Source organism: Leopardus geoffroyi, chromosome B1 (assembly GCF_018350155.1).
Source record: "Leopardus geoffroyi isolate Oge1 chromosome B1, O.geoffroyi_Oge1_pat1.0, whole genome shotgun sequence".
Classification (NCBI taxonomy): domain Eukaryota; kingdom Metazoa; phylum Chordata; class Mammalia; order Carnivora; family Felidae; genus Leopardus; species Leopardus geoffroyi.
In genome coordinates, this window is record NC_059327.1 from 15,902,724 (window position 1) to 15,925,268 (window position 22,545).

General features: G+C 42.6%; 2 protein-coding genes and 1 pseudogene across 8 annotated transcripts in view; 1 reads left to right on the forward strand and 2 right to left on the reverse strand.

The window, feature by feature from the left end:
- Positions 1–22,418, forward strand: part of SNX25 (sorting nexin 25) — a 132,938-nt gene extending 110,520 nt beyond the window's left edge. For both annotated transcript variants that reach the window (XM_045453741.1, XM_045453746.1), the window contains exons 12-19: positions 1,339–1,479; positions 5,256–5,369; positions 10,433–10,597; positions 13,460–13,577; positions 17,512–17,578; positions 20,491–20,672; positions 21,194–21,294; positions 21,823–22,418. In XM_045453741.1, the coding sequence (XP_045309697.1) occupies positions 1,339–1,479; positions 5,256–5,369; positions 10,433–10,597; positions 13,460–13,577; positions 17,512–17,578; positions 20,491–20,672; positions 21,194–21,294; positions 21,823–21,903 (969 nt within the window). In that variant the 3' untranslated portion in view covers positions 21,904–22,418. The remainder of the gene's footprint in view (positions 1–1,338; positions 1,480–5,255; positions 5,370–10,432; positions 10,598–13,459; positions 13,578–17,511; positions 17,579–20,490; positions 20,673–21,193; positions 21,295–21,822) is intronic.
- Positions 3,240–3,631, reverse strand: LOC123585600 (annotated as a pseudogene).
- Positions 20,352–22,545, reverse strand: part of LOC123585523 (LRP2 binding protein) — a 38,275-nt gene continuing 36,081 nt past the window's right edge. For all 6 annotated transcript variants that reach the window (XM_045453806.1, XM_045453815.1, XM_045453791.1 and 3 more), the window contains 2 exons: positions 21,403–21,639; positions 20,352–21,258 (listed from right to left, as the gene is read on the reverse strand). The gene's annotated coding sequence lies outside the window, so the exon portion shown is untranslated. The remainder of the gene's footprint in view (positions 21,259–21,402; positions 21,640–22,545) is intronic.

Here is a 22,545-nt window from a genome sequence, read left to right on the forward strand (position 1 = left end):
TGCAGGAGCTTGCCGTGGCACCGTGGTCACCGAAAAGATAATGGCAATGGACCCTGAAGGGTCACCTGACCGCCAGAGTTTGCAAGGCAGCCCTGCATGGGAATGTGTGGAAGATGTATCTACGTTGCACCAGATTCTCTTGAGTTCTGATCCTGGCTGACACCCACACTAGCTGTGTGATCCTAGGACAGTCCAGAGACCCTGTGTGTGTCCTCACCTCCTGCATCCTCACAGTGGGGTAATGGTCCTATGTCACGGGGCTCCGTGGGTGCTCAGTGTGTCTTGTGTCTCTTTCCTTTGCCTTTCTTATTGACTCTTTGTCTCTAATTTGATTGATGATACTAATTCAAGCCTAAATTCAGTATTTTCTTTTTGTTTCTAATCTATTTATGTTAAGTATAATAATGGCCTATTTCTGAATTATGATGTCGTGTGTGTGTGTGTGTGTGTGTGTGTGTGTGTGTGTGTGTGTATGTATGAATGAATTATCTAAGTTGGGAGGTAGAGGAAATCTTTTCGTTCAATGTATATCTTTCAATGTAAAATTTCATGAAAATTGAAATCATGATTTGTTGAATCCAGAAATTAAACTGGGGAAGGCTTTATCCTTTTCAGAGACAGGTTTTAGCATATCTTACACCTTTTTGCTTTCTGTTAATTTGTTTTTTCAAAGGAATACACTTAGGATGTTAAGTCTGCTATATTAATTTTCTTTTGATATGTAACAAATGACCACATGTTTCATGGCTTAAAACAGTGTCCACTGATTGGCTCGCAATTCTGCAGGTTGAAAGTCCAGCACCGTATGACGGTGTCCTCTACTCATTGTATCCCGAGGCTGAAGGCAGCGTATTGGCCAGACTGAGTTCTTGTCTGGAGCCTCTGAGGAAAAAGCCACTTCCAAGCTCGTTTAGGTCGTTGGCAGGATTCAGTTCCATGTGGTTGTAGACCTGAGGTCTCGTCTCTGGCTGTCAGCGGAGGCCCTGCCACGTCCTTTCCACCTGCCCCTCTCCATCTTCACGCCAGCACCACATGCCGAGTCCTTCTTGCGCTTCCTGTCTTTCTGACTTCCTGTCCTCCTACCGTCCCAGGGAGTGTCTCTGCTCTTAAGGGGCTTGTATGATTAGGTTAGACCCATCCGGGTAATCTCCCTTCTTTAACGTCAGCTGTCAAATATAGCATAACCTAATCGCGGGAATGGACACCATATTCACAGTTCCAGGGATGGTGCAGGGTGTAGCCACCAAGCGGTGGGAAATCTTGGGGAGTATTTAGAAATCTTGCCTACCACATCCGCTAACCATGCTTTTTGTTGTTGTGGTGTCTGTTTTTTCCAAGGTTACAGAAGAGAATGGTGAGCAAATGCCCTGTTACTTTGTCATGGTAAGCTTACAAGAAGTTGGTGGAGTTGAAACTAAGAACTGGACCGTCCCTAGAAGGCTCAGTGAGTTTCAGAATTTACACCGGAAACTTAGTGAGGTATGAATACTCATGAATACAAGATTTAGAATTACAAGCAAGAAGATATTTAAAAGCTCATTTCAATTTTTACATATAAGGAAACTGATTATTAACCTTTCTCCTTTCGCTATGGATACTGGCAAAGTGGCTTTTTCAGTCCCACATTTGGAAATTAACTCATAGCTCAGACGGTTTAGAGTAAATCCTTCAGGACAAAGAACTGTCTGATCTCCACTAAGCCTCAGAGAACCCCAGAGCTGAAAGAGAGCTGGGGGTCATCTAGGGCCCCCGGTTTTGAGGCTGCCAGTTGTGACCCATTAGTGGGAAGTGAAATCAGTTATTGATTGCAGCAGTGGACAGAGCACAGAATATATTGGATTTCAGCACAAAAAGTAAGGGAGTCATGTAGTGTCGTGGTTGAAAGCATAGACTCAGGAGCAAGACTGCTTGAGTTTGGACTGTGGCTATACTGTTTAGTAGCTATATGACCTGGGACTTGTCACTCTGTCTCTCTGTCCCTCTTCTTCCTCATCAGTAGAATACGAATATCCATAGCATCTACCTCTCCCATCTCACAGATTTGTGAGAATTAAGAGAATACGTTTATCCAAAGCATTTAGAAGAGTGTTTCACATAATAAACGTTATCGTGTCGGTGGTGGTAGCAGTGGTAGTAATGAACACTGTTTCATAGAACTTCTCAGCTTTACATGTGGATTATATTATCTATGTGGATATGCATTTATACGTATGCAGGCTGCAACGTAGCATGTACTTCCTACTGTGAGTTTTAGTTAGAAACGTTAGAAAGCTTCTAATCTAGGTCACTTCTTTTATTTTAAGGTGAGAGGAACTGACCCCAGAGAGTTTGGTCAATTTATCATAGGACGTGTACATAGTGGCCAAACCAGGATTGGAATCCGGGTCATCTTACTTTCCATTCCTTGTTCTTCCATCTTTCTCAGGAACTGCGTCTTCTCTAACTCTCCCCCTCCGGGAGGTGACTGCCCTCTTCCCCAGCAACTGAAAAGCTTTTCAGTCACGTCTACTTTTGTTTCTGTTTATTGTTCTCTGGCTTAGAATGAACTGACTCTTGGTAAAATCCTGTGGTCACCTATCAGACTCCTCTTCTGCAAATGAAATATGTCTATTTCCTATAACCTTTTCTCCTGAGGGGATTTTTAAAAACCTTTTTAATCACTATCTTGTGAATACTATAACTTCTTCAAGTGCCTTTATTTTTTTTTTCGAATTTTCAAGTTTTATTTTCTATATGTCAGCTTTCTTATTAATACAGACTTTAATCTGATACAGACTGACCCCAATCAGACTGTTATTTCCATTCATAATTGGTTAAATCAGAGAAAAAGTTTAAATTAATTTTGAATATGTACCACCAAAAATAAATATCCACTTAATGTGAATCCGTTTTATGATATCAAAAGGTTTTTTCCTCCCCAAAGATTCTAAGATAAATTCAAGATTCCTTTGGCAAATGAAAAAAAAAAAAAAAAAACCTTCTAAAATAGTGAGCTTACAAAACAATGGGGATTACTGGGCATACTTACTGTAAGAGAAAATATGTCTAATGAAAAGGAAATTTAAAACATGACCTTAAACTTTTATGAAAAATTTTAACAAGGCCTTTACTTATTTACTTTACCTGTTCCATAAATACCAGAAGAGAAATTGGACAGTTTGTAATGACACGTAGAAAAATTTTTTTCCATAAAGCCAACTTAGATATCTTTCCCTTTGACTCCTTCTTCCAGTCCCCCTTTACTCTGCTGAAGAGCTATTCATTTCTTCCAGAGTTTTGGTTGGGTGGGTGGGTTCCAGACTGACCCAGCTTTCCAGGTAGGGAGTTCCTGCACAGGGTTTTCCTGTCACTGGATTTGTGACTTGTCCAACTTTGAAAACGATCTCGGCCAGTTCATGTTTTACCTGCTTTGTTTGTGGGACAGTGGAGCTTTGAGAAGCACGATATCCCCAACAGTGTGTTGCTAAAGAGCATCATGAGCAAAATAGACTTTTCCCTTATTAAAATACTTTAATCAATTGGGATCCCAAACAAGCCTGGTCACTTTCACTTTGGCTGGTTTTTGCCTTGCCGTTCCGATCGCCTTCTCCACGATGCATCTGGCATGGACAGATGAACGAACCACTGACATCATGTGGCTTTGGTCACTTCCCGCTCTGCTTTCCCTGCACGCATCCTCTATAACTTCTTCAAATGCTTTTAAAAATCACAGCCAAGTGTCCGACTATGGTACTTCTCCAGTGGACTGTGGTCACCCTGGTAGTGTGGAAAGCAAACTTCTGTCTCAATAGAAGATTAAATTTTTGCCAAAATTGTCGAGTACAATTGACACTGCAGAAAAATGTGTTGTTTGCCCTGTGACAAACCACTGTGAAGCCAAGTTTAGGATCAGTCTAGTTGCTGACGAAAACAGAAGGAGAAAAAGGAATTGAGAGGAGGTTTTGAAATAAAATGTATGTGGAAAATATTCTTAGAAAACCAGAAACAAGTAGATCAAAGACTTAGAGGAAATAAGCCTTATAAAATTCCATGTCTGTCATTTTTCTCCTCTCTTTAGCTGATCACTGGGTTCTTTTCTCACCCTTAGAATTAGCATCGTGTGAGTTGTCATGTTTTTGTATGTGAATGCTTTCTGTTGACAGTTGGGACAGGAAGCACCTTTTCGGGTCCCCAGGGAAGAGCAGTCTTCCCTTCTGACGCTCACTGCCTGTTTCGTTTCTCTACGACTGTACCCCGAGTCGGAGCCCTGGTTTATGTACAGCCTTGGGCATGTGCCGTTGTACTGCTGGTCCTTTAGTGGGCTGCGAGGGAAGGGCCAGTTTTCCCTTTCCCGGCACCCGAAGCACTTGCATGCACTTGCTCTGACTGACTTGTCCCACGCCTTCTCCTGCTACGGCCAGGCCAGCGGGTGGTCCTGTGCCCCTTCTGTGCGCCAAGGGTCAGCAGCACCAAAGGCTGTGGCAGGCAGACTCTGTGCTCCCTGACTTGTCGATGCCAGCTGGTTTCATTAAGCACATTCAGATGGCCCCAGTGCCTTCATGAAGGCCAGCGTTTGGAAATGGGGGCAGAGTCTGGAGAGTTTGGGAATTGGCACAAAGAACACAGACTGTGTGGTCAGGTGGATCTGGGTTTTAATCCTGATCGTCAGTTGTATCCTATGTAGAACAGGAATGAATAGTCATTGCCAACTCTTAGAGCTGTTGGTACGCACGCCATGCTTCTAGCACAGTGTCTGGCAGAATGTAGGCCTTCATCCACAAAGGGAAGTTTTATTATTTATTAATATGCAGTATTATTATTAATATGGTTACATTGTGAAAGGCGGTAAGAAAGCTACAAGCCCAGTTACTCTTTCTTTCCGTTGTATTCTTTTGTCAGCTTTGATAACTTGTCCACACGTGGAGATGTTGTAAACAAAGCACATCCTAACAGAAAAACCGTCTGTGAGCCGGGTGTGCCCGCCTAGAGCACTGTGCTGCTTCGTGTTGCACAAATCCACCCGATTGGCCTGGCCTCAGGGCGTCCAGGCCTTCGTGGGCCTACGGGTGCGCTTTAGACTTTTTTCATCAAATGTCCTGCTCCTCCTCATTCCTTGGAGCCGGATTAGAACAGGCGGGTTTTCAAGGTCTTAAATCTCAAGAGGAACGAGAACAGGAAGAAGATACTTGGTTTGTTCTAATTATAAATCTAAACTCCCCCCCCCCCCAAGATATAAATACGACTGAGATGCTAACATTTAATGTTTTCTTCCACAGTGTTTCCCTTCTTTAAAAAAAGTCCAGTTGCCTTCTCTTAGCAAGCTGCCTTTCAAATCTATAGATCACAAGTTTATGGAAAAGTCAAAGAATCAATTAAATAAGTTTTTACAGGTAAGCAACTGAAATGTTTTGGATCCAAGAGGAAAAATTAGTTATTTTGGGGTTAAACTGTCATTATTCTAAGATCTTGCTCATTAGCTTCCTGTGCTCGCTGGTCATGCCAGATCCTCAAAATATCTTTGGTTGGCTTATTTGTTTGTCATGAAAGTATACCACACACACAAAATATAAAAAATATAAAATACGTACAGTACAGAAATCACGTGTACAACTGTCTCCTCCTTCACACCCTGAGCACACCGTGCACGCACTAGCACCCAGTCCGGGAAATAGGATACTGCCAGTGCCTCCAGCTTTCTTCCTGTCATTGCCCCTGACCCCGACCGGGGCCTGTGATGATCCTGACCTCCGACAGCCCAGATACACTTGTTTTTGCACTTTGTATAAATGGAATCATGCAGTATGGACTCCTATGTGTCTGACCTCTTTCACTCGACACTGTGTTCGGGGGACTCTGGCCCGCAGTGCTGTTCTGGCTGCGGATCGTTCGTTTTCACTATTGTGTAGATTTCCCACTGTGTGAACATATTGTACTCTATTCATTCTGTTTTTGACAAGCATCTGCATGGTTTCCGGTTGAGGCCATTTATGAAGAGGGCTTCTAGAAACTTCTAGTACTTGTCTTTTGGTGAATATATGTCATGAAATACCTACGGGTCTGAGTTTCTTAGTTTTATGAAGTCGTTGTAGCAGTTTTTACACTGTCACCCCAGAATGTAAGGGTTCTGATTGCTCCCCATCGCCATTGCCACTGACTCTCTGCCATGTTCTTTAAAGAAAAAAAAATGCTTATTTATTTATTTTGAAAAACGCGCACATGCAAGTGGGGGAGGGACGTAGAGAATCCCAAGCAGGCTCCACCCTCAGCGCGTAGCCAGACGCAGGGCTCGATCTCATGACTGACTGCGAGATCACGGCCATGAGATCACAACCTGACCAATGTGGACACTCAATTGACTGAGCCATTCAGGGGCCCTGCTTTGTTCTTTTTAATCATCCTGGTGGGTGTGTGGTAGTATCTTGTTGTGGTTGTAATTTGCATTTCCCTGACAGCTAATGATATGAACCACCAGTCTGTATGTCTTTGGCCATTTGGATAGTTTCTTTCGTGAAGGGTCTGGCCAAGTCGAGTCTGCTTTTCTGTCCTGTCTCCTGTCTTTTCCCTACCACTTTGTGGGAGTTCTGCATGTGATTTGGACATAAATCTTATCAAACCATTTATGTTGCAGATACCTTCTCCCTTTCTGTGGATGGCCTTTTCGCTCTCTTAATGACTTATTTTAATGAACTGAAGTTCTTAATTTTAATTTAGTCCAAAATACCAATTTTTTCTCTTGTGGTTTTGCCTTTCTGCTTGTTAGGAAATCTTTGCCTACTCTGAGGTCCTAAAGACCTTCTCCTAAGTTCCTCTGAATGCTTTATTATTTGTCTTCAGTCTGTTTTTAGAGAATAAGGCCAAAGATACACGATCCTTAGTAGCAACCATTATATATTTTTCCTTTGCTGGGCCCTCTATATATACAGAGTATAGTTAAGTTACTCAAACCATGGACCCCCAAAGCTCTTTTGGGAGGCATTGAACTTTGCCTTGTGAAACACTTTTTGCCTATATATGGTAGCTAGAAGTCCTGAGATTTTAAATAGTGGATGTTGCCAAATTCTTAGTAAAGGCTATATTCAAATATAGTCATTGAATCAGAAGTATGGGTCGTTGTTAAAATAAGTTAACGTCAGGGGCGCCTGGGTGACTCAGTTGGTTAAGCATCTGACTTTGGCTCAGGTCATGATCTCACAGTTTGTGAGTTCTAGCCCTGCGTCGGGCTCTGTGCTGACAGCTCAGAGCCCGGAGCCTGCTTCAGATTCTGTCTCCTTCTCTCTCTGCCTCTCCCCCACTCGTGCTCTTTCTCTCAAAAATAAATAAATGTTGAAAAAAAAAATTTTATAAAAAAATAAGTTAATGTCAGAGTTGCTTTGACTTTTTTCCCCTTATATTCATATCTTCTTCTTTCCCTCTGTCTCTGTCTGTCTCTCTCTAAATATGTTCATATGTGTGTATTCTAAAGTTTTCCAAGATACAAATTATGTTATTTCCCAAGGGAAGTTTTTGTTTCCTAAAATTATTTTTTATAATATTATATAATATGTGTGTATAGTATATAATATATAAACCTCCCTTGGGAAATAAAACAATTTGCACCGTAGAAAAATGTTCTGAGTTTAATTATGGCAGAACTGGGTTAGAGAATCATCAGTGTTTAAATGCTCTTACAAGAGAATTTAAAACTGAAATCCTACCATTTTGTTGCTGATTCAGAATGTCTAGGAAATCATTAAACCCTCTCCAACATAGTAACCGATTGAATCATTCAGATGAGTTAAAGATCTTGTTCGTGAAACAAGACACAACACTCTGTGCCTGCACTTTCTGGGTGCAGGGAGGGCGGATATGTACCCTTATTGGATTGTGGGTGATGGAAATGGGTTAGTGAGTTCTGCTGTTGTGCCAGGAGAGAAACCACACTCTGTGACCCTGCCGCCACTGGTAGGTCATGTGGGCACAGCCCAGAGCAAGAATAACCTGCAGCTAAGCCAGATGAAACTAGTTGCAAGTGGCCTTTTGTCTTGTAATCAAGAGGTTTTCAAACCAGGAAGTACAGATTTGGATTGTTTTCCCATTTCCTCAAAGACTATTTGAAAGCACTAACTATTGAATGTATTTCGGAAGGTTACACTGCAGACTGTTATTTCAAATATTATCCCACCAACTGCAAACAGGAAAAGATGTAAAATGCTTAGTCTTTTATTGGGTTCACAGGACCTTCCAGAAAAAGGGATTCCAGTGAGCATGTGTGTACTTGAATGTTTATTTATGACAAATGGTTCCCTATTGAAGCAAACTAACCATACAGATATTTAATAATCTAGATAGTCATTCTCGGCCATGCATGTGTCTTTCTTCATTCCTGTGGACGTATAGGAATAGACTGCTTACACCAGCCTTCCGCCTCCAGCGGTGCTCTGTCCTGCTTCTTGGTGTGCGTGTGCACAGCACTGTTCTTGGAGTGCCTTACACCTTTCTCCATCACCCCTTAACTGGATAGTCACCTTAGATCTTCACTAGAATAGAACAATGTACTCTAGGTGTTTGTGGGAAGGAGTTGGGAATGGGATGCCATCCCCAAAGAGCTTAAACACTATAAAACCCCAGGGGGTGCCTGGCTGGCTCAGTTGGTAGAGCAAGCAACTCTTGATCTTGATCTTGGTCTCAGGGTCATGAGTTTGAGCCCCATGTGGGGATAGAGGCTACTTAAAAAAAAAAAGTTAAAAAACAATTATACCTTGCCCCACAGACATCTTTGAGAATTTCTGACTTTTCCTATGTATTTAATTTGATTATTTTCCTTCATAATTGAATATAATTTAGGCCAAAGTCTTATTACCCTTAATGATTTCTTTATATTGATTGTATTAAGTTCAAGATTTAGTCATTTCTTGCTATCTTATAAAATAGTGCTGGAGAGTATAGATCAGCTAAAGGAAATCAAGTTAGGGGGAGAGTATCTCACTCCTTGTAATCTATCCTTACATACAAGTGAACATTTGATGCTTTGTAAAAGGAATAAAGGCCTATCTGTTGGGCTCCGGGGCCAGGGAAGGCGGTAGTGACACCCACTCCTCATCCGCATTAACCTCCTTCCCTCCATCTGAGTCAGAACGTTCCTATTTCCAGTCCAGTCTTCATGCAGGACACAGGAAGCTAACAACCACTGGAATGTTGGTCGCACCCTTGGACCCCCTGTCCCCTGTGTGGCAGTATGGGGTGTTCTCGGAAATACTTGTTCTAGAGAAGGTCATAGAGTTTATCAGATTTCAACCTTTGCCTGAACAAATGTCATGTGACTGTCAGGGACCAAGTCCACTGAGACTAGAACCTAACCTCTTGGGGCGCCTGAGTGGCTCAGTCGGTTAAGCGTCCGACTTCAGCTCAGGTTATGATCTCACGGTTCGTGAGTTCAAGCCCCGCGTTGGGCTCTGGGCTGACAGCTCAGAGCCTGGAGCCTGCTTCAGATTCTGTGTCTCCCTCTGTCCGCCCCTCCGCTGCTTGCACTCTCTCACATTGTCTCAAAAATAAATAAACATTAAAAAAAAAAAATTAGAACCTAACATCTTCTGCCACCCCAGGCTGTCATAGCAGAAGCACAGTGCTCCCAGTGTCCCTCTACCCCAGAGAGATTACATCATAAATGGGGCACTATTTCCCATTGGTCTCTTTTTTTTAAGTTTTTTTTCAATGTTTATTTATTTTTGAGAGAGAGTGACACAGAGCATGAGCAAGGGAGGGGCAGAAAGAGAGAGACACAGAATCCGAAGCAGGCTCCAGACCCCAGGCTGTCAGCAGAGAGCCTGACGCGGGGCCCGAACCCACCAGCACCAAGATCATGACCCGAGCCGAAGTTGGACACCCAACTGACTGAGCCACCCAGGCGCCCCACCATTGGTCTCTTTAATCCTAAATCCTGTATTGTGTTTTTTCGAGTATTTATTTGTTTGTTTTTTATTTAAGGTTTATTTTTGAGAGAGAGGGAGAGAGAGATCACAAGTTGGGGAAGGGCAGAGAGAGAGGGAGACAGAATCCCAAGCAGGCTTCGTGCTGTCAGCGCGCAGAGGGTCCTTGCGCAGTGGGTGGTGTGTAAGGTGTTCCAACACAGGCGGGTGAAGGTGACGTTCAGAGGCAGTGGCCCCAGGTCTGTCAGCTGTGTGCAAAGCAGGAGTTCTTTGTTGTGGTGCAAACCGAGTGCGTTCTGTTGTCCACGCCGCATCCCCCACGAGCAGGATGATTAGGGTGCTCCAGTTTCCCAGGAGAGGGTCGAGATCACTGCAGTTAATTTCAGATGTTCTGTTTCAGCAGGAGAGGGAAGCGGTTTGGGGTTCAGAATCGGGGAGGTAAATCCCCAGCGCAGTCCTCTGTGCCTCGCTCGCCTGTTATCTGTGCTGGTTTCCAGCAGTTTAGGTGTAGTCCTCCCTGGGAGTAACCCACCCTCTTTCCTCCGCAGAATCTGCTTTCAGATGAAAGACTGTGTCAGAGTGAAGCACTTTATGCCTTTTTGAGCCCTTCTCCTGACTACCTCAAGGTTATTGATGTGCAGGGGAAAAAATCCACTTTTTCATTATCCTCATTTTTGGAAAGACTTCCTCGCGACTTCTTCTCACATCAAGAGGTAAGCTGTTGAAAGGTGCCATTTTTTTAAAAAATGTTTCTTTATTTTGAGAGAGAAACAGAGAGAGACAGAGACAGAGAAAGTGGGGGAGGGGCAGGGAGAGAGGGAGAGACAGAGAATCCCAAGCAGCCTCCACGCTCACTGCGGAGCCGGACCCAAGGCTCTATCTCAGGACCATGAGATCATGACCTGAGCCGAAATCGGGAGTTGGATGTTCAACTGACTGAGCCACACGTGCACCCCAATTGTGCCATTCTTGCAGACTTAGGCACATCTTTTTGAAGGCTGTTTTAAGTACCAGATATTTGTTGAAAGCATCCTACTGGTGGGGCATCGGGGAGCAGGTACATCCATTTTCAGTTATTATGGCTGTCATACTTTGGGGACACCTGCTTGTGCTCCCCTATAAGCCACTTGCAAGAGTTATGATACAGCAAAGAGTAATAACAAGATCGGTAGGATAACAAGATCGGTAGGCGAAATGTGGATGCGAAGTTGTTTGGGAGCCCCTGTAAAGGTGGTGGACCAGCCATCCCTGGAGTTGTGGGTCGTCATTATGGGGAGGCCGGTATGAGAGGGACAGTCAGTAGGTCATGGGACTAGAGAGGAGGGCGTCTGGAGGGAGCTAATTAATGGAATATTAGGCAAAAAGCAGAAGGGGCCGGGGGCAAGGTCATGCCAAGCTGAGGTGGTCAGAACTTATTTTCAGGGAATGGAAGGTCATGGAATATTCTGAAGGAAGATGAGTCTAGGAGTGATATTCATGGGTAAAGAAGTGAATAGAGAGAGGCTGCAGACATTTGCGATCTTGTGTTCTAAATTTTTTTTTTTAATGTTTATTTATTCTTGAGACAGAGACAGAGACAGAGCGTGAACAGGGGAGGGGCAGAGAGAGAGGGAGACACAGAATCCGAAACAGGCTCCAGGCTCTGGGCTGTCAGCACAAAGCCTGACGCAGGGCTCAAACCCACGAGCTGTGAGATCATGACCTGAACTGAAGTCGGACTCCCAACCGACTGAGCCACCCAGGCACCCCAACGATCTTGTATTCTAGAGCTCAGGCTTCCCTGCAGAGCCAGCTTCTAGCTATATTTAGGACACTGAAGCCCCATCTTTGGCTCTTCAGCAAATTGCTCAAGACCATTGCTGAAATTTGGTGTCTCCTTATGGAGACATTCATTACCTCCTTGGTGTTCATCGCCAAATGCTACTGCCTCTTCACCAGGATTGGTTTAACAAGTTCGGACAGAAGGCGTGGATGATGGACAGGAGCATGCTACTTTACTGCATTCTGAGCTGAGAGAAATCTGGACACCCCACAGAGCATATCCACACCGGTGCTCGGGTCTCTGTGTAAACCTGCTCACCCCCCAAGCATCTCTCCCACCTCTGCCCCTCGGAGCCATATATGTCATGTCTGCCCGTAGTCGGTTAGCTTTCCTCCATGACCTCCCGTTTATTCCTGAACCTCTTGGAGTTTACCTTATGGCTCAGTCACTATGAGATTATCTCTAAGAGTGAGTGCCCACGGCCCGATCCAGCGGCTTCCTCTCTGTTTTCACCTTCTTCCCCCTCTTCTGCAGTATTTGATGATGCTGTGAAGTTTTGGAAACTCCTCCTGCCTCTGACTTCTCAGTCCTTTCCCCTGCCCCGCCTGTCCCCCACAGTGCTGTTACTAGCCCTCTGTGTGGTTCACAGCTTCAGCTGTTGCCTCTGCAGACATCAGAATGATGCTCAGCTCTCCTTCCACTGCCCGTGTTTGTGCTTCTGTGACAGCACTTCGCCCTCTGTGTAGAAACAGCTGCATGTATATTTGTCAGTCTCCCCAGATCGCTGTGGGCCGCCGAAAGTCTGGATCCACATCACCCCTATTTGCAGTAGCCTGGTACCTGGCAAATAATGAGTTTTGAACTGAAACTTGCTGATACACAGATCAGAAAATGAGACTGACTGAAGTACAGAATTAGAGCTTGAGTCAGAGCTTTAAAATGATGACATTACTGGGGAGCCTGGGTGGCTCAGTCGGTTAAGCGTCTGACTTTGGCTCAGGTCATGATCTTGCAGTTTGTGAGTTCGAGCCTACGTCGGGCTCTGTGCTGACAGCTCGGAGCCTGGAGCCTGCTTTAGATTCTGTGTCTCCCTCTCTCTCTGCCCCTCTCCTGCTCACCCTCTGTCTCTCTCTCTCTCTCTCTCTCTCTCAAAAAATAAACATCAAAAAAAAAAAAGACATTTAAAAAAAACAGGGAATTAAAAAAAACATTTTAACAAACAGCGAATTTAAAATCATGACTTTTAAGTTAAAAAGGCTTACTTTTGGGGCGCCTGGGTGGCGCAGTCGGTTAAGCGTCCGACTTCAGCCAGGTCACGATCTCGCGGTCCGTGAGTTCAAGCCCCCCGTCAGGCTCTGGGCTGATGGCTCAGAGCCTGGAGCCTGTTTCTGATTCTGTGTCTCCCTCTCTCTCTGCCCCTCCCCCGTTCATGCTCTGTCTCTCTCTGTCCCAAAAAAAATAAATAAACGTTGGGGGAAAAAAAAAAAAAAAAAAAAAGGCTTACTTTTGAAACTCAAAGTGGTTAGAAAACTATTTTGTTATCTACTAATTCACTCCTCACTAATACAGTGACAGAGGTTTTTCAAAATTATTTTAAACCTTGAATAAGCCTTTAACATCAAGCTTTTCCCTGGGGTTAGATACACATTTTGCCCCGCGTTGAGAATGCATAGATTTCTGTATGTAGGAAAGTCAAATGAGTGTTTAAGGTTGAAATGTGAGCCCATAGGTTGGAATTTACATGTGAAAGAAAAGAACAACTCTAACAACTTTCTTGGATAAGTGACTTCCTCTGACCTTTCTGTACCCCCAGGAGGAGACAGAGGAGGACAGTGACCTGTCAGATTATGGTGATGATATGGATGGGAGGAAAGATGCCTTGGCTGAGCCATGTTTCATGTTGATTGGGGAGATCTTTGAACTTCGAGGAAGTAAGCCTCTTTGTGATTTATTTAAGTGGTCACACACCCACCCCCACCCATACACTCATAATACCCCTTTATTCCTGAATCACATTTCTATCTATATCCATTCACTCATCAGCAAACACATTTACGAGCCAACCAGATACTGTGGGAGAACCCGAGGCCACAACCTCTGTACTTGGGGAGCTTTGGGTCCTGAGTTACCCTCTACTGTGTTCTTCTGAATACAGATAGAATGCTTTGAATTTCTTTTTTATGTGGTTTAGCATAGCCTCATTGCTTTATAATTGTGCATAGTCAGGGAAGGAGCCCTGTTAATAAAGGTAAGGTTTTGGTGCTGTGAGGGTATACTCTGGTCAGGGACACAGGAAATGCCTCAGGCCTGCCTTTCGGCTACCTCTGTCCCTGTTGAGAAGTGGTTATCAGTGGAAGGGTGGGGGAATTTTGTCCCTCAGGGGACATTTGGTGATATCTGGAAACACTTTTGGTTGTTACAGCCTGGGGGATGGTGCTCCTGGCATCTTGTGGAGAGAGGCCAGGGATGCCACCAAACCTCCTCCAGGGCCCGGGGCACCGCCCGCAACAAAGAGCTGTCCGGTCCAAAAGAGCGTCAAGGTTGAGAAATGTCACCCTAGCGGTACCTGAGGGAGATGTACTTGGCAGAAACAAGGGCAAAAACAGAATCAAAGTATTCGTGTTAAGACCCACACAGGTGCTTCTCTCCCAGAGTATTACTTGGATAAAAGGTCAAACTGTACTGGGTGGCTGAGTCTTGAGTCCTGAATAAGGCCCTCTGCCCACGCTCACCTTCCACAGCCCCCCAACACTCTGAACCCTGAGATCAGTGTGCTCCGTGTACCGAGAGCCTCAGGACTAGCTAGAGATAGGACAGGTGCCTGAAGTCACAGCCGACCACCTATAAGAGGAAACCCATGTGAGGAGTAAGCGTTGGTAAGGCCTCGTAATGCCACCAGCCAGTAATATGTTGTCCTGTGACTGTCTTGTGCTGTCTACCCAGATTAGCAGCTTTTCCCTTGGGGTGAAGAGTATGGGCTGGGGGTTGGTCCTGTATAGGAAATGGAGCTGGGCTTCCCTTCTTATTTGTATATCCCTTAATATGTTAGTTAAAGGATTATTAGGAGATGAAAAAACTTCAAGTACTATTGCAAGTTTGAACATGTTTTATGTGTCTTAGTCCTCACTATCTACTGTGATGCCTCATCCATAGTCAGTGATCAATAAAATGCCTGGATGGATGCACTGATGGATGAACAGGCAAGAAAATTTTAAGTGCCAGAATTAATTATTTTAGTCATTAATAAGCCAGAGCTAAAACAATCAGCAAACGCTTTGGGAGCATATGTTTTAGAGATCACTCTGTAAGGAGAAAGAAAAGTATATTAGATGTAGCTTCTTTCTTCGGTGAACTTACACCGCAGGGGTTCCAAAAATGTAATTCACATTAAGCCATAGACCCAGTTCTAAACTGCAGGCAGAGATTTATACGTAAGGATGTTCATTTTAGCATAATTTCAATAATGGAAATTTGGAACTAGGCTAAACTTTAGAAATGGCGGATGGTTAAATGAAGAAGTAATCTGTGATAGAATATCATCCAAATACCAAAGATCCTTTCAGATGAAAAAGCTATCTATCCCTGTTCTATGTTTTAGAGGCTCTAAGATATATACTGATGTTTAACTAGGTACAGCATAGGCAGGAAAAACTAGTTCTCCACCCAAAATCTGACTCTTCGTCAGTGAAATCTGGCTCATTAAATCATGAGTCTTCCCCATTTCCCACGGAGTTGATAAGAATGAGGAAGCACCATTGTAGCCTTTGGTCAGTGTGCTCTTTGTGAAACAAAGGGATCCAGAGACATGATGGATGGGCGTAGGGCCCAAAGTCTTGTCTTTGCAGCTTGGATTTCCTCTACCACATGCCTGCTTAGAAGCATATTTGGTTTTGCTAGTGACATTTCAGAGGGGAATAAATAGAACATCATTTATAATGAGATGTGATATATTTGCCATCAGCAAAATGCCAGTGTTGCTGCAGCTGCTTATGTGTCTGAACAGATGAGTCCTTGGAAGGAAGAATAGGGCTGATTCCTGTGCAGTATGGGGAATGGGGACCGGGAGAGGATTGGAAGAAGGGAGTAAAGGCATATCAGTGCTGGGAGAGAATTTGTACCAAAGACATTTTTGGTTCCTGCTCTAGTTCAGTGTACAAAAGGGGATCAGTAATACAGCCTTTTAAAAAACGTAGAAGTGTCGCTTGGCCGTCAGGCATTCTTAGAGCTGCCTGTGTCCTCAGACCCTCTGCATATTGATAGAGAAAAATCTGTTATAAGATGGCTGATGACAGTATTGAGAAGGAAATTCCAGCCCCTGCCCTAAGACTCCCCTTCCAGGTTCTTCTTCCCTCCCTGCTTGCCACATGTACCAAATTACTACTAATGAGGAATGCGGAAGTAACAGACTATAAATTGTCCCCTCTGTTGACACTCTGGGCTCAGACCTCCGGAGAATGATCTCCTCTGAGCCCACCGGTGTAAAATAAACCTCCTGCCTTCCAAGATCTCCAAGTGCCATTTGGTTCTTCTGGGGTGATCCAGACCAGTTTCCATGACAGTATGAGCTGCGTCTCTTCTGCCCTGGAAAGCCAGAGTGAGGTTATCAGCACTGGCAGACGTGCTGCTCCCAGCCTAAAGTGAACGAGTCTGCGTGCTATCAGAGTGCTCTGAATTCCATAAAAAATTTAAGGCACCTTTGAAGCATAGTTCTGATTCTAAGACTTGACTCTTACTTGACAGGTTAACAACACTACTTTAGCTGGGTACTTAGATCCATTTAAAAAGTTAGAAATGACTTTGGAATGTTCTAAAAGTCTAGGGCCAAGTCTGTGTTGATTGTTGATTTTGTTTGGGTGGTTTGCCTCGTACAGAGGTGTTTGTGGATTTAGTCCCTTTTAGGTTTTCCTACTGGGGCAGGAGCCCCGAACTCTAAGAGCCAAGCCTGAATTTCTCATTTGCTTATGTGTGAGTAACTAAACATTTCAGTGAATGGATGTGAATTTACATAGATGGAAAATTTGGTTTAGATTCCAATTTGCAGACCTAAAACATCCTCCCAGCATTTTTTTTGCCTTCTTCTGTTTTATATTCATATTCTGTACCTTTAAAAATGTGTCTTCATGTTGGTAATTAAAGTTTAGGTCTGTCGAAACTTTCACAGCACTCGCGTAAAATATCAACAAGATTTGTAAAGCAAAACACATGTCCTTGAACAGATGAGGAAACTGAGGCTCAGAGAAGATGATTTGTGCCCAGCTGCTCTGGGAAGTGGCACAGGAGTGCGCCAGAGTCACAGCTCACTCAGGGTCCCAGCTCTTGACAGTTCACCTTTCTCCCAAGGGCATAAGATACATAAAAGTATGGAGTGATCTACAAACGGCTCTCCAAAAGGGAAGTTAGGCCCATCAGCTCATTCATATTTCAAAATATTTGTCAACATTTGACCACAGATATTTCTCACTCAGAGCAGTGTGTTAGAAAATTGGGTTCAACAAGCCAGACAGAAACCTAAAATAGGCTTTGCAGTGTCTGCTGGTGGAAAACAGACGGGTAAGTGGCCTGGGGACATGGTGAAGTAGAGTATTGTTTCCATTCGCTGGCTCAGCTGTTGTTTAGGCATTGAAAAGCTATAAAAACTCTTAGGTTTCATCTCATCGGTTACTATGTGGAAAATGAAGGCTTAGAAGAAGTTTTTTTTGACAGCAGTTTGCTAACCTGGACCCAAATTCTGCAGATACCCTAGTCATTACTTGGTGTCAGAACTCAGATTGAGTCAAATGGTAAGATTTATGCTTTGTGCAGCTCCGAAAATGTCATAATTGTGATATACTGTGATAAATTCTTTTCTCCCCATTTCTATTTTAGTGTTTAAATGGGTGAGAAGAACATTAATTGCTCTCGTTCAGGTCACTTTTGGAAGAACCATCAACAAGTGAGTTTCATGAAATGAATGTTTGAATTAATGCCTTACTCTTTGCCTTAAAAATCAAATTACCTTGTGATATAGTAGCCGGGGATCTCTCTAGCTGAAGGTATTATATTTTCTCATTTTGTTTCCATTAGGATTCTAAGATTGGATAGGGAAAGAATTTCTCCCACAGGATGCATGGTGAACTAGATGATAAAAGCTTGAGCTAGCTTCAGCATTCTGGCTGACAGGGTCAGGAAATTCTGTTCTGTAGGGGTACCTGTCTGCTCAGTGGGTGGAGCGTGTGACTCTTGATCTCAGGGTTGTGAGTTCAAGCCCCATGTTGGGTGTAGAGATTAGTTAAAAAAAAAAAAAAAGTAAATTAAAAAAACAAAAAAACCCTAAGACCCTAAAAGTTCTGTTCTGTAAAGTTCTCTTTTGATCATGATGACCAGTTTGAGTATCTTGGGTATAGTGTTTTTATGTTGCATGATGGGAATCAGTTTAAGGCTTAGACTCTAAGCCAAAATGAAAGTGCAATGAACATCATCTGGCAGGTATTTATTTGGAGGGAAATGCAAACCATATGTGTTTTTTTTTTCCCCCCGAGTTGGGGTAACATTAAAGTGGTAATTGCTTTTATTAGTTCATATCTTAATACCCATCCATTGAGATATGTGGACATATACCACCATTGTAAGCCATGTGTATATTCTAAGCAATGGTACATTATCCATACACATGAGAGTTTAACTCTATATCCAGTACTCTTATGACTTCCTGTACAATAAAAATGTGAATTACTTGCTAAAAGATAAGGGGGGAAAGTCAGTTTTTTTGTACAGCAAAATATTTTAAGATGAAATTACCAGATTTTCCCTAGTGAAAGATGAGCTGTTAAAACCATCATAGTGACTTTGTACACATGGTTATCAGGTAATCTTATACGTTTTTAAGGGAAACAGTAAAGAGCAAGTTATCTTTTTATTCATTCCCAAATAGAATATATTTTCCTTGTGGTCAGAAGCAAAATTTACTTGTCAGATTTTTTAACAAATGGTATTAGTAGCATATTTAGTTGACTTAGTATCATAGGCTTTTGTTTTCGTCAGAAAGATGGCCTGTTTAACTTACCATTTCAATCTAAGGCAAACTTCTTAACTGTTACATAGATGGGCTTTGGATAAAGAAAATTCCAAAATGGCCCCGTATTTCCCAGTACTCCAGACGTGCTGATTTATTTTCCTTTTCAGTTTCAGCAAATCATGCACACTTTCCTTGCTCCGATTTATGATATTGGCTCTTAATTATAAATGAGCAGTGGCGGTCTGTGTGTGGTGAATCCATTAGCAGTTATTTTTGTGGGGCTTGGAGGAGAGGCGTCATGTAGAGAGTTTTCAGGCCGTTCATTTCAGTGGGCTTTTTATCAGGCAGAGAAATGATGGAGCACCTGGCCCTTTGCTATTTTTGCCTTTAGCAGAGAGAACACATCACAAAATGAAGCAGCAGCACAGTATGTGCCTCGTGCCTTGTCCCAACTATAATTTCACATACCAGGATTGATTCAGAAGCTTCCTTTGGTTTTGGCTAATTGAGAGTCAGACTTAAATTGATAGAAAATACGTAGGTGATGGCCTTTGGTAAGAGTCACTTACCTAATTTTGAGTTGCAAAGTGAAATTTTCTTCATGTAGTGCCAGTGAGTAACTCAAAACAAGACTGGGTAGGGGGGCAGCGGAAGGTGTCTGCGTTTTTACGTGGATTTTTCTTAGGCAGGCAGGCAGGTTGGTAGGTTCTCTCTTAAAGCAGAAGTCCCATTAAATTAATACAATTCTTTTATTTGGTCTAGATATGAATTGCCCAGTTCTAGGCAGCATAGGGAAGTATCTTAGGAGACATGCAGTTATAAACAGAATTAATCCAGTTTTAACTCATAGCAGAGTTTAGACCACAGTGGTAGCTGATAACTATGCAAAGTACGAGGCTTGAAACATCTATTTCAGATACTGTTTCTGAAAGCCTTACATTGCCCCTCTAAAAATCAGGTTGGGAAGTCAGATTCTTTAAAGGCTTTTTGATTTATTGTAATTCATGAATTGAGTTTGAAATTTCATGTCTTTCTGGCATCGTCAAGACGATTCTTTCCTCCTTTTCACCCTCCAACCTCTCTTGGGGTCTTTGAACTGTGTTACTTGTCTCTCGACAGTAGAAATCCTGTCACGGGTTAGAATTTTTCTAATGACTAATGAAACAGGGGAGAACCGGCTAAAAGCCATTTATTTGTTAAGTGTGCAAGTCAAATGTCTGCCCAACCTACATTCCCAGGGAAATGTGAAATACACTAGATAGCAGTTTATCTTTCTGGAGTCCTTCACTTTAGGGTGAAAGGTGGTATCTTTTTTTCTCCTCGCCTCGTGAGCACGCGAAATGTTTACGCTGGGTCAGAGCACTCGGCCCAGCAGGATCTGCCAGGGCGACACAAGAGACAGCGAAAATAGCTAGGTTCCTCCCCAAGACTCCAGGAGCTCAGGAAAGTTTTCCACACCACTTTGAACAGTCTTCAAATGAATGCATGTTTTCAGTTTATACCACTTCCTGGAGAAATTGGTGTGTGAAGCACTGTGCACAGAGTAGTTGCCAGCTTCAGACAAATCAGTTTCCTCTTAGTTCTTGTCCTTACAGATTGCAGGTACCGTGTGGCAAACATTTGGAGAGCTCAGCACTGATGGACATGTGAGCTCGAGAGATGAATGGTTACCCAGCACCACCAAAATAAAAAATATCTTTCAGAGCCAGAGTTTAAAAATTCAATTCCTAGTTTATTCATCAAACGTGTAGATCAGGCTGTATCTTCACCTACCCACTGATAAATGCCTTGCGAGAATAGAGGATAACATTTTTCAAAACGTCATCCAAGAAACGTTTTTCTCTTAAAAGACAAATCCGGGACACCGTGAACTGGATTTTCAGTGAGCAAATGTTGGTTTACTACATCAACGTTTTCCGGGATGCTTTTTGGCCACATGGGAAATTGGCGCCTCCAACCACAATCAGAAGCGAAGAACAAAGTCAGGAAACAAAACAGAGAGCACAGCAGAAGCTGCTTGAGAACATTCCAGGTGAGGCCTAGGTTCTGATCCTGAAACGTACAGTGACACAAAGGGAACTAACTTTATTAAGGCGTTTTTCATTTATATCTCTCAGAAAACGTTATTTACGTTGAAAAACAAAATAATCAGTTTTTTTCTTTTAAAACTTGTCCCTTGCTAAGAAATTATACTGAGAATCTTAATGAGAACAGTAGTGGTTGTAATGCTTTCTTTAATTAGAAAAATGTTTTAGAACAGATAACAAGTTTTGTGCTTTAAAAATCCTGCCGGAGTAACACTGTTTAGAGAGGTTACTTTTTAATTGGGTAGCAATGTATTCAAATTGTAATTTGTATAAATGCCTGATGTCGAAAACTTGTAAATAGACTTATTTTCTCTTTAAACATTTGAGAGAACTGATCGTTCATGTCCCTCCTGCCCCAGTGCCTTTATTTGTTGCGGGTACACTGTGTCCTGTCTCCTTCACTGAATATGCATGGATTGTAAACTTTTTGTCAGTAGTAGCACAGAATGTAAACCTGATTTTTCAGATACGCTTCAGAGCCTCGTTGGACAGCAAAATGCCCGGCATGGTATAATAAAAATCTTCAACGCACTGCAGGAAACAAGAGCCAATAAGCATCTGTTATTTGTGAGTAATTGAAAGGCAACCAGAGGATTTACTGTTAATTCAGTTTTACATTTCTGTTCACATGTGGGGGTTGCATACTTAATCGTTCTTGTTGCTTATAACTCTCACCCCATTTATGTACTGTGCTTCATTGTCATCTGACTGTTCAGTTGTTCAGTTTGGTAAAAGAAAAGGGAAAAACCATGCCTCCGGCGCGCAGTCCGTCCTTCTCTCAGACCAGATGCGCATCACCTTTTTGTGTGACTCCTCAGTTTTCGTACTTCAGCAAAGCAGACTGTTTCCAAGTCGTCTGATTATAATGTTAAATATGAAATACTGTTGATGGTGTGACATGGCAAGGAGACCCTGAAATGAATCAATCTGATATTAAATGGAGTTTATATGAGTTCCATTCATTTGAGAGTGAGTGGTTCGTGGAGAATCATCTTAGACCTAAAATTAGACTTTTCTCTTAGACATAGGTGTGTACCCTTAGAGAAAAATCCCACATTTTTCTACTTTTTTTTTTTTTCCTCTTTCTTGGTTTAGGTGCTGATGGAATTGCTGCTAATTGAGCTGTGTCCTGAGCTGAGAAGTCATTTAGATCAGCTGAAAGCTGGCCAAGTCTGAGACTGCACAAACAAACCACCAGAGAAATGTCTGTGTAACAATAGACATGAAATATTTTCCTCTTTTCCGCAGAGGGCTTGATTGAGAACCATATTGATTTTTATGTTAGTTACCTCCCTCTAGTTTCGTGGGAAGTGAGCGGAATTGGTTGGGGAGGGAGAACTTGATGCTGTCACAGGTAACAGAAAAACACACTTCTGTTAATTATTTTTATTTTAATAATAATATAAGTTCAACACACTGATTGAAATACAGATGTTAATATGTGATAAGAACTTAGGAAATATTTTAAATATTTATGAAAACTGTTTTGTTTTAAAATGAAGAACTATGAATACTGTACAGTTACTTTCCTCACTGAGGACTCTGAACATTCCTCTATTATTTCATGTGTATTGAAGAACATTGTTGTGCAATGCTTTGTGTAAAGTTCTTGTGAAAATTTTTTTGTCTTTATTTTTACCAAAGATTTCCCATAGTTTGAAGCATTTGAAGCAATAAAATATAAAAATGAATCACAGAGCTCTATGATATTTAAGGTGCTTATGTCTCAAAAAACTGAGGTTAAAATACATCAGGCAGTTCAAATATTTATCGAGTAATTTTTTTGTTTTGTTTGGCAAACCCATTGTGCACCTAAGG